Source organism: Aquarana catesbeiana, linkage group LG01, assembly GCF_042186555.1.
Source record: "Aquarana catesbeiana isolate 2022-GZ linkage group LG01, ASM4218655v1, whole genome shotgun sequence".
In the NCBI taxonomy this organism is placed as follows: Eukaryota; Metazoa; Chordata; class Amphibia; order Anura; family Ranidae; genus Aquarana; species Aquarana catesbeiana.
In genome coordinates, this window is record NC_133324.1 from 861,727,961 (window position 1) to 861,740,522 (window position 12,562).

General features: G+C 43.2%; 1 protein-coding gene across 4 annotated transcripts in view; it reads right to left on the minus strand.

Moving 5' to 3' along the window:
• The window catches only part of LOC141116857 (cytosolic beta-glucosidase-like), a 220,508-nt gene that overhangs the window by 121,955 nt on the left and 85,991 nt on the right, over window positions 1-12,562 (minus strand). For all 4 annotated transcript variants that reach the window (XM_073609341.1, XM_073609348.1, XM_073609356.1 and 1 more), the window contains exon 3: window positions 5,773-6,000. In XM_073609341.1, the coding sequence (XP_073465442.1) occupies window positions 5,773-6,000 (228 nt within the window). The remainder of the gene's footprint in view (window positions 1-5,772; window positions 6,001-12,562) is intronic.

Below are 12,562 nucleotides of genomic sequence, written 5' to 3' on the forward strand. Positions count from 1 at the left end.
CGCCTACAGCCCTGACACATTCACTTGCAGAATCCCATTTGATTTGATTTGTTTTGTTTTAAGAACATTCACTTAGTTTTCTAATCATTAGTGGGGACAAATTAAAGTTCCTTTTTTGAACACAGTGACAAAAAAAAGGAGCAGAATGGAAACTTTTTCTGGAAATTCATTGTATGTAGTTTTTGTTTAAGAAAGTTCATTTAAAGTGACTGTAAAGGCTTTTTTTTTTTTTTTTTTTTTTAAATAACAAACATGTCATACTTACCTCCACTGTGCAGCTCCTTTTGCACAGAGTGGCCCTGAACCTGCTCTTCTGGGGTCCACCGGCGGCTCTCGCGGCTCCTCCCCACATCTGATAATCCCCTTCGGAGAAGCACTCTCCCGATGGGGTTACTTTGTGGGCGCACTCCCGAATCCAGCATTTGCGTCTATAGACACAGAATGCCGGACTCCACCCCGCCCCCCGGCGCCCGTGTCATTGGATTTGATTGACAGCAGAGGGAGCCAATGGCTGCGCTGCTATCAATCTATCCAATCAAGAGCCGGGAGCCCCTGGAGAGAAAGACAGCGCGTCCCCACCGACTGAATCAAGGGGTTCAGGTAAGTAAAATGGGGGGGCTAGGGGGCCGGTGACTGCTAGGTATATACCTTTACAACCCCTTTAATGTTCAAAGTATTTGCCATATCATTAAATGTACTGAGAATTTTTGTGCGAATATTTGTTTGAACGTTCATTCGAAAATCTACTAGTGTATGGTAAGCTTTACTGGCAGGATCAACAGGTAATAGAATTGTGTTACGGGGGTCTCAGAACAGACTGCTGTGTTAATGCTGGTGACGGACTGCATTTTTTTATTTTTCCCATAGTTTAAATTGCAATACATTCATGATTTGCCTGATTTAACCACTTGCCTACAGGCCAAATTCTGACACATTTCTTATATATGTAAAAACCTGTACACTATACACTGAATTACCAAAAGTAATATACAAAAAGTATTGGGACATCTGCCTTTACACACATGAACTTTAATGGCATCCTAGTCTTAGTTCATAGAGTTCAATATTGGGTTGGCCCACCCTTTGCAGCTAGAACAGCTTTAACTCTTCTGGGAAGAGTCCACAAGGTTTTGGAGTGTGTCTATGGGAATGTTTGACCATTCTTCCAGAAGTACATTTGTGAGGTTAGGCACTGATGTTGGCTGAGAAGGCCTGGCTTTCAGTCTCCGCTCCAATTCATCCCAAAGCTGTTCTATCGGGATGATGTCAGGAGTCTGCAGGCCAGTCAAGTTCCTCCACCCCAAACTTGCTCATCCATGTCTTGAAGATTTGGGCCTCCGCTCTATGAGGGAGATGATCAGGGATGTGAAGTTTGATTTTCTCAGACTTCGGACTTCATTCCCTGAAATACATGCATAGTCTGGTCAGACATAGTAGCACACACTTTATGGTGGGTGGCCAGATCAGTGAAGAGACTGTATAAGGCTCCTATTAAAGTGGTTGTATACCTTTTTTTATATTTTTAACTACAGGTAAGCCTATAATAAGGCTTACCTGTAGTTAAAATGAATATTTCCTAAACCTATACAGGTTAGGAGACATTCACTTTGCATGCAGCCGCTGATGTCAGCAGCGCATGCACTTTGAAGGTCCAGCTGAAGGTTCGACACACGCTGACGGACCTTGCCGGAAAGAAGTCTCCCACACACCACTCACTGCGTCGGAGCCGCGAACCCGGAAGACACGCCAAGGGGAAATGTCAGCTCCCTCGGTGGTGACCGGGATCAGCTGCCGACGCCTCATTCTAAGGTAAAGTATTTCATAATGAGCCAGTATGCGGTGCATACTAGCTCATTATGCCTTTTTCCTTACAGGTTTTTAAAAAAATTAAATAAATTTGTGCGGGTATACAAGCCTTAAGGTAAACAAAGAGGTGGGGAGGTTTGTTATCAGGAATAATGGCATGGTCATCGGGTACTTATAGGTTCCCCATTGAGAACGTCAACCTGTGACGAAACGCGTCTGGGAGGGACGTGCTGACGTCACCACGTTTGCCCTGTAGTGGACGGGAACTGTTTGAGTGCCGGCCGGCATCGCTGTTTTTCGTTTTTAAATGTAAGTGCTTGTTTTTTAATAAATTGGAGTCATAACGCTATTACACTATTGGCTGCTTCTCCTTCTTTGAATATATACACCTATCCGAGCCTGTGAAGAGCTTGCCAGGACGGGATTGCGGTGACTCCGCCAGAGCTCCGGTTTGGGCGATTTCTGGTCGTTTTTTCTGGTGAGCAGGAACCCCTATAGGTCTATTCGAGTCTACACTCTGGGTACACAGAGGGAATAAGCCTACTGCTGTTTACAACCTCACCAGTTTACCATCTGGTAAGCGGCCCCTTATGTCTGTGCACCGGGTGTTCTCTTGGCTGTTTTAATTTCTGGTCTGCTGGTTCAACCTTATTTTCTGGTAACAGATATATTTGGTGTTTCATATCAGATTCTTATTGCATGCTGCATGTCACTTTTCTTTTTGCGTCCCTGTATTTGCTACACATACAGGGTGCATTTATGATTTTATGATTATGTGTGTGAACACCCCCCCCTTTTTTTCGATATAATATGTTTATGTCAGTATCACGCTATGGTCTTTTTATTTAATTAACCCTATGTGGACTCGTTCTGCTGTATGAGCGCGAAGGATTCTGCCCACTTTGAAGTGCTCTTAAAGGCCCGGGCTGGGTTTAAGCCATCCGCTTGATTTGGCTTGCGTTCTGGTAAGCAGTTCACCACACATTTATCTTCCAATTTCTTCACCTCATCGTATAGAAGATTTTACTGCTTTATTCTGGACTGAATTGATTTAATTCCACTGATTGTTTATTGGACTCAATTTTAGCGCGGTTTATTTGTTTATTTTTTATTTTGTTGGTGGGCCCCACTTATAACCGCAGCTTATCAAATTTCATTTATGATACTTGCATAAGGTGTTACCCCACTCCCATTCACAATTTTTTCACCGGTATTTAATGTTTATATATTCAATTTATTTATTTTTCCAAGCGCAATTTTGTTTGTTTCTATTACTTATAGTTGGAGTCTGGCCATTCCTTAGAAGTGATGGGGTTCATCCTAATGCTGTGAGTACCAGCATATGGTTTTTAGGGTTGCAGGATGGGGTACAGCGGGCCTTTCATGTTTGGAGGGGCGCACAAATGTAAGGTTTTACAATAGTGTCACTATGGCAGTTTGGGGTCCTTGACAGGGGTCCAAATCTGGTGTTATTGGGAAAATGGCTGGATGCCATGCCATCTTAGGTATGGTGTCCTCTAGTTGGTACTGTTCAATTCATAATGACGGGGTAGTGGTAAGACTGGTGGGTATCTGAGGTCAGCTGGGTTAGTCCCCATGGCAGTGTTTGGCAGCTGGGGTAGTAACTTAGCTAACTGGTGCCACAGACACAAAGTTTTAAGTACTGTCAAGGACCTGCAATCATTATCTGGATTGATATGTTTATTGGTATGTTTTCCTATTTAAAAGATTATGTTCAATAAAAGGCCATTTACTTCCACTTATGAGTAGTGTGGTCTCTTCCTAGAGGTTATGGGGAGGTGGAGTTTTTGGAAATGCTTGGGTGAGAGGTTAGGTATGGAGGTGAGCTCTGATCTACCCTGGTCATGTTCTTCTCTCCTGCCTCCTCCCTAGAACACAATTGCAAAAAAAAAAGAAAAAAAAACAATTTTAAGTAAATATTTTTTCCTAAAGCTAAGGCTTGTAGTTCTCATTTAGGCGAGGATGATGCACTCAAATGCAGGGATTGGTTGCAGCATTTCTGCGCATGTGTGTGGTCCTGCAAATTGGCTCCTGGGATTGCTACATCACCCATCCTAGGAGGCAGATGGCAGGATCTCATGACTGCGCAGATATGGAGTAAGGACTCTGTCAGTTTATTCGCATGGCCCAGGGAGTGTCTGCACAAGACGTGCTGTCAGGATCTGCCAGGTACAGTAGACCTGGCAAAGATCCCTGCAGTGTGTCAGCGCATGTGCCAGATCTGAATTCAAGATGGCAGCACCAGAGAGGAGCAGTTTAGAGAAAAATTGTCCTACAAACAAGACAATGCTGGACTCCATGGACTAGTAAGTTTGTTTTTAACTATTCTCATACAGGGACAAGTTCTACAATTTACTGTAATGTTTTTTTTTTTTTTGATGGGGGGCCCTTTCTCTTTAACCACTTCTTGACTGCGCTATAACCAAAAGACAGCTACAGTGGCTCTCCAGTTCTAGGACGGCATCCATGGATGTTCTCCTAGAACTACGCCTCCCCCATGCCCCACGGGGGTGCGCATCGGGGACACTATGTGAACAATGTGTCCAATCACAGCTGGTCACATGTAAACAGACTTGCCCGGTTATAGGTAGTCCTTTTCTCACATGCTGTACTGTCAAGGTTGACAGTACATTGTTTACACTGATCATCAGTGCAGCTCCATCAGTGCCAAATCAGTACCCATCGGTGCAGATCAGTGCAGCTTATCAGTGCCCATCAATGCTGCCTACCAGTGTCGCTTCATTAGTGCCTCCTCATCAGTGCTCTGCTCATCGGTCAAGCTCATCTGTGCCCATAAGTCCTGCCTCATCAGTGCCTATCAGTGCCGCCTATCTGCGCCGCCTCATTAGTGCCTCCTCATTAGTGCTCATCGGTGAAGCTTATCTGTGCCCATAAGTCCTGCCTCATCAGTACCCATCAGTGCACATCAGTGAAGAAGAATAACAGAAACTAAGAGAAAATATTTTTTTTTCAAACTTTTTCAGGGTTTTTTCGTTTGTTTAGCAACAAATAAAAAACCCAGTGGTGATTAAATACCACCAAAAGAAAGTTCTGTCTAAAAAGAATAAATAAAAATGTAATTTGGGTACAGTGTTGTATGACCGCACAATTGTCATTCAAAGTGCAACAGCACTGAAAGCTGAAAATTGGCCTGGACAGGAAGGGGGTGAAAGTGTCCGCTATTAAAGTGGTTAAGGAAAAGTTAAGAAATGCTCTTGTCTGCTTGCCTTTTCCAGGTCAAAAATTTAAACCATTGAAATAAGTGTGCCAGCAGGATAAGCCTGGCAACTAGCTTATTCAGGAGGAGAGCCTAACAATGGTACCTTTCTGTTAGAAAACTGCAGTGGCAAAATGAAATATAGAGCTCCCACTAGTGGCCAATTTACAAATCTCTATATTTAATGCCATAACAAAAAATCCAGCAAGAATGTAAAAACATGCTGGCTTATCATTGTATACTGGAATGTAGTTACTCATAAGAAGGAGAGCTAGTCACACTGCTGAGCTATAACAGAGGACCTGCAAAATCTAATTAGAAGAATATGTCCTGTGTTGAACTAATTTGCTACCATATGATAGAAAAATGACAAAACGCAGAATCTGATCAGTTTCTTTACCCAGAAGCATTGCCCTAATTGCAGGAAATGTTGATTTATATATTTGAAGCTCCCACTTATTGTTTACATTTACAGATATTCTCTGGCAAACAATATCATTTAAATGGTGGAATAATAGCGATGAGGCTGTACAAAGTCAATACATCACATATTATAGTAATTAGAACATGGTATTAATAGACAGCAAATATAGTTGGCAGTCTTTATTTGATCTTCCCAATGTACCACTACATAGATTGATGCTCGTGAACACCCGGAATTAATTATACCAGACAATAGCAATAACCTTGATTAAAGCTTCAACCTTGTATCCGTAAGAAACAATTACCTTTCTGGTTGATAAAACCTGTCGTCCCATCAGGTAACAGACGTGACCAGGAAAAAGAGAAGCGGTAATGAGTCAATCCAAGCTGTTTGATGCATTTCAAATCTTCCTCCCACAGAGTGTAGCTGCCACAAGCAACATCTCCAGTCTGGTTCTTATGAACGCGATCTCCTCCCTGATGGGTGAATGTATCCCAGACATTGGGGCCTTTCCCATCTGCATCCCATCCTCCTGAAGAAAGGCAAACAGAAAAACGCTTTACAAGAATGCCAGCTCTAAAGCAATCCACCATCGATGTCAATGTAACACACAGAGGGGCCTCTTTTGTTAAAGTGTCTAAATAAAATATGTCTTGGTTCCCCTAGGCACCAATTATAATTCTTGGCAATGCTCATAATTTGAACCTGAGACCCACCATCCTACATTTACTCTCTGTGGTTTTATAACAAAGTATTGTGCTTAACCAACTTTAGCAATTTATTTGCAATATGGTTTCTGGCCTGGAACCTTATCGGGACCCTCCTTTAGGAAGGTTATATAATTGGCTGAATGGTCAGGTAAAGAGTAATTGTAACTTTCAGGTTACAAAACAAATGCACAATTAGAATCAATAATGCAAAACAGGTGCACAACAGCAAAACATGCTTAAATGCAGAATGATAAAAATAGACAAAATAGAATATGAAGGCTGCACAAATATGGACTCTTAACAGCAATCTCACTGTAGCTCAATCAGAGTAACATATGGCTGCGTGGCATAGTTTATATACGACTCTCTAACAATGGAGAGTCTAGCTGAGAATTACTACTTTAGAAAACAAACAGTTAAAGTGTTACTAAACCCAGGATCCTGCATTCACTATATCTGGTCAAAAATGCAATTATTTTAGTAAAATAAACTGCTAAATACCTTTTCTCATCATCACTATATAGCAGTCTTGTGACTCCTAATATTGTCTGGTATAAGCTTGTAGGAGGAGTTTTGATTCTCCTCTGACTGTCCTATGAGGCTGCAGGACCCCTGACCCTCTGTTTTGACAGTGCTGATTGGCCCTGTGTGCCGATCACATGCACCCTCCCAAGAAAAAAAAAACCTCACTAGCAATACACACCAAACTGAGCATGTGCAGAGTGACTCCAAATGTTTTGTCTTATCAAGAGATGGATTGGGAATAGTGGAAGAAGAGGAGAATCAGAAAACAGAATCAAACAGTCTTATTACACAATGCAGAGAATTAACCCCTTAGGTTCCACATGGAGTTTAATAAGCATGCTTTACTGCATATAAAGACTGATTTTACTGTTTGTGGGTTCAGGAATATATTAATAACGCAAACAACTACTTGTGATTATCCTCATAATGTCAAGACCAGGATCTGAACCCACGACCTCCTCTGTGTCTGGCAGTAGATCTTCTTGCTGAGCCACCTGAGATGCTAGATAGCTACTTGCCTAAATCCTTGGATAAACATACTTTCTGCCTTGTTTCTGGTGAACTTTGAATTCCTTGCTCCTCCAAAGAACTTTCTGTTTAAGCAATGCCTTTTCACTTAAAGTTTAAAAGATTACGGTGCTCTTTTCCAGCCGATATCTTACTCCTTTTGATCCTGCTGCCATTCATGTCTTTACTACCGCTTATTACTAACCTTGGCTTGTTCCTCCACTAGGTTTCCACTTGATCCCAACCTGCAACCACTTGTTACCAACTTTTGGCTTGTTACTGACTACGCTTCTGCTTGATCCCTGCTTGCTACATCCACTACTGGACCCCAGATTGCTCACCTCCTCGTGGGGCGATGCTGAGGACCATAAGCTGCCACTAGAAGGCAGCAAAACCCATCTCTAACATCAGGAGCTCTGGTGAATACCAGCTAGTGCTTAGATGCCACACCTCGGGTGAGCCTGCGTCATCCATCGGGTTGATCTGCTTGTGCTCTTATTCTGCTGGTTGATGGAAACCTCTTGACTGCTATAGCTACTGGCCTAAGAAACTGACCCCTCATTATGACACAAAAACAGTATCCCTCTTAGTGAAGTCCAGGTAGTTCTAGTAACACAGGTGGATAGCTGGAGGTATTCACACCAACGTACAAAGGGTCACCACACTGGAACTGGAGTACTGTAATAGCAATCAGGGAGGTGCTCTCCGAAGTAGTTGGGTCTCCCGTAGAAGCTGTGTGTTATTAGGTTCTGGCATTACAGAAAGCATCTTCCCATAACACACCTAATGAAAAACCTCTAAGGCCCCAATACATGCCCCCTATAAAACCAATACTATCAACCCCACTAAGACCCAATAGGTATTAGATCTCCTAAGGTGTAACAATATTGTTTCAAAATAAAAAAAATAACCAATGTAGAACTTCTCACAAAGTATGGATTTCTAATAATATACATAAAAAAAACCTCTAAGTTTATGTTAAATACAATACATAGCAGTACCTCAGTGTGGTTACATGTACCAGTCGCTAATTAGAGACTGATGTTAAAGTGGAAGTAAAGTCAAAACCTAACTAACTCTAAACTTAGGCAGGCAATACACGGTTCGAACTGTCGGAGAAGACAATGGCCCAGCAGGAGGGATTTCCGCATTAACACTGCCTGTAGTTGCAGGAAATAAATTTGCTCCGTGTATGGCTGGCCTAATTCTCAGCCACATTCTATCTAGCCCTGTAAAACAAAAATCCCTATACTTATCTGTTCTGCAGCCAATCTGGTCCCATGCTGAGCTGTCAGCAGCGCCTTCTGTGTGTGTGAGAGTGTGCAGGAGAGGCATCCGGCAACAGAAGCACTATAGTAAGTCTATGGGTAACTTCCCAGGCATTTCACAACTGTTGGCTTTACACAGCATCTGTCCCTGAAGACCAGACCGGAGCAGCTGCAGAACAGGTAAATAGAGTTATTTGCTAGCTAGATTAGGCTTAGAATATGGCTAAGAGTAGATTGAGAGCTAGTTAGCTTTTGACTTTACTTCCACTTTAAAAGGCCCCTTTCACACTACAGTAATCAGTTTTTCTTAGATTTTTGCCTTACCAAAAACAAAGAAAAATGCATGACCATTTGTAACCATATTGTTACACCCTAGGACACATGTGTCAAACACAAGGCCATTTCACGTGGCCCTTGCTCCCTTCCTGAATCTGGGGCATCACCTTTGTCTTTGCCCCACCTTGTCTTAGCAGTTGGCAGCAGGGGGGAGAACAGAACCCCTCCACCAGATCCTACGCTTCTCCGTGCGGCCATAGAGAGGCTCATCTCTGCCCCCGTCTCGACAGCAGTCGACAGCAGGGAGGAGGACAGAACTCCTCCTTCAGATCCAGTGCCTCTCTGTGCAACCACCGCACTCCCTAATCTCTGCCTCCCCTGGTCTCAGTATTCAGCAGACTCTGGCAGCTGACTCCAGCCCTTCTCCGGTCCTTCTCCAGACTCTGCACTTTCTACTTCCCAGCTCCGCTCCCAGCTTCTTCTTCACAGCAGCACAAGGTAAGGGGGATGCACTGTGATGTAAGGAGGGGGGCTCTTGACTTCTAATGGTAAGGGGGGCTCTTGATGTCTGATTTAAGGGGGTGGGCAACTGAACTAATGCTGATGCGATCCGCGATAACACCTTTGCCCTTATGGGGTCTTAAACTGGAGTTCCACCCAAAAGTGGAACTTCCACTCATTTGTCTCCTCTCCCCCTCCGATTCCACAATTGGCACCTTTCGGGGGGGAGGGGGTCAAAGACAGGTATCCTGTTCTCACTTCCGGGAGTCTGGGCCGCGGCCCATGACATCATCGCGGGGCTCCCTCCTCCTACTCTCCCTGTCGCCGGGCCAGTAGGAGAGAGAAGCGGGGCCTCGCGTATGCGCAGTAGGGTTCCCGGCGTGAAGCCGTAAGGCGGCAGCAGCACCCGACAGCTGATGGAAGTATCAGCTGCGGTGCCGACATCGCAGGACTCCAGGACAGGTAAGTGTCCTATTGTTAAAAGCCAGCAGCTGCAGTATGTATAGCTCCTGGCTTTTAATTTTTTTTTTTTTTTTTTTTGGGGCGGAACACCACTTTAAGGATAGTGTTGGTTTTAGAGGGGGCATGAATTGGGGCTTTAGAGTTTTTTTCCATGAAAGCGTATTATGAGAAAATGGTTTTTTATAAACACCTGAGCTCCGAAAGATTTTACTCCCTTCATGACCAGTCCATTTTTTGCTATTTGGCACTGCGCTACTTTAACTGGTAATTGCGCGGCCATGCAATGCTGTACCCAAACTAAATTTATATATTTTTTTTTTCACACAAATAAAGCTTTTTTTTGGTATATTTAATTACCACTGGGTTTTTAATTTTTTGCGATTTAAACGTAAAAAAAAAAATTTAGCAAAAAATGTTTTTTTTTTTTTTTTTTGAAAAATATTTATTGGGTTTTATGGCATACAAAAGTATAAGATTTAGTGTTACAAAAGTTACAAAGTATTGATCGTTACAATCTATACAGTTGAATGACTTCTCAAGGTAGTTGAAATACAATCTTGTCATATCAGTTGGATCAAAAGAGAAGTAACAGAGAGATAAACAAAAAGAAAATAAAAAGAAAAATTTGGGGAAGGGAGGATGGGGGGAGTTCATGTTTGCCATGTCATCGACCCTATGGGGCGAAAATTTGCTCGACATATACAAAATCTTCACATCTAAATACCTTCAGGAGTGGAGGCAGCGTCTGATTAAACTTAAGACCTGAGAGGGTGGACGTCAAGGGGCACAATGAGTTTATGAATAACCTACGGTGGGTTAAAGACAAAGGATTCTGGGGTGGGGGGTATTTTGAGTCGGCCTAGAGAATTGGTGACATCTTTTGTCAAGTACCATTTCGTGTAACGAAATGGGTTCATTATTTCGATTAGTGCCTGCGGAGTGAATGTAGCTTCAATGTACTTCCTCCATCTTTTGAAAAAACGGGAAGTTGACCGGAAATTAAGGGTGATAGTGTCTAGTCTTTCTAGATTGAAAAGTGATGCCAAGGCTTTTTTAAACGTTGTCAGGGTAGGAGGAGTAGCTGATATCCAGTGAGACATGATAGTTCTGCGAGCCACTAGAAGGCAGAGGTGAGCCCAATGTGGAATATTTTGTGAGACCCTCGTTGGCGATGAGGGTACAGGGGGTATGCTGAACAGGCATAGTAGGCGGTCCTTTGTGCACTGAATTTTGTGGACCTCGTTGATGTAGGAGATCACCTTAGTCCAGTATGCATCAACCTTGTTACAGTCCCAGAGTCTGTGTAGTAGCGTGGGGCGAGGTAGTTTGCACCAGGGACATTGGGTTTGGGTGGGGTCCTTCTCATTGTAGCGGAAAGGGAAATAAGCTCTGTGGATAATCTTAAATTGTGTTTCCCTCCAGGATTCAGAGGCAGTAAGGTTGCGGACTGTTTTGTACCCCTCAAGGATTTTTTCTGGCAGGGATTCGTCGTCTAATACATGTGACCATTTTTGAAAGGGTTTGAGGGCATATTTCCGTGTTTGATGTTGTATGAGACAGGAGTAAATGTTGGAGATGGAGTAGTTATTGGTTTTGATGAGAGTATCAATGCAGGATGTTTTAAGTGGGTTAGTGTTAGGACCAGAGCATGATTTGAGATAATTGATGAGTTGATGGTAAAAGAAAGCATGTGTTGGTGGTAGGGAATATTCCCGCATCAGGGTATGAAACGGTTTGAATTTGCCCGGCTTATTAAGATAAACAGAGGAGACATCTGTGAGGCCTTTAAGTTTCCATTGGCCAAAAGCTTTGTGGATGGTAGATGGTAGGAACATAGGGTTGCCTTGTATTTTGAGGTATTTGGAAATGTTGGATGGCACTTTGAGCAATTTTCTTACTTCCCTCCATGCAACGACCGTATCCTTAATTATTACTCTTTTTTTGAGGTGGGGGGGTAATGTATTGGGATTAGAATGGAGGATGGCCGAGAGGGTATATGGGTGTACCATAGCCTTTTCTAAATGTATGTTAGAATATTTAGAACCACCAGTTAGCCAGTCTAAGCCCTGTCTGAGTAAACATGCCAGGTTGTAAAAACGCATATTGGGCAGTCCCGCCCCACCCTCGCCCTTCGGGAGACATAATTTCTGTAGCGCTATGCGAGGTTTTTTGTGAGACCATACAAATACAGTTAGGGCCTTTTGGAGTTTTTGGATGTCTGAATGTTTAATTAGAAGAGGTATGGTCTGCATTGGGTAGAGCAGGCGCGCAAAGGACACCATTTTGAAAAGATGGCATCTCCCAAAGAGCGAGAGAGGCAGGGACCCCCAAGCCTCCAACTCCTTCACAATTTTCGTTATCAAAGGGGGGTAGTTCAAAGAATATAGAGAGGATGGTTCACGTCCTATTTTAATGCCCAGGTATGTAATATGTTGGTTGGCTATGGCCAGGGGGGATAGGTGTTTCCATTTACTGGAGAGATGGGGTTGTAATGGTAAGATCTCACTCTTATCGAAATTAATTCTGAATCCCGAGCAAAGTCTGAAGTCTGAAAAAAGTCGTTTGAGTCTGTCAAAGTCTGTTATAGGGTCGGTGGAAAATAGCAGTATGTCGTCTGCGAATAGTGCTGAACGAAGAGTGTGGCTCTCCAGAGTGATGCCACTGATTCCATCAGCTGAGTTTAATATTCTGGACAGGGGTTCGATTGCTAGATTGAACAGGAGTGGAGACAGGGGGCACCCCTGTCTCGTTCCTTTTGTTAGTGGAATCGTGTCCGAAATAAAATCGGGGGTGACAAGACGTGCGGTAGGGGCTGCATACATTTGTGACAGAAATCGCATAATCG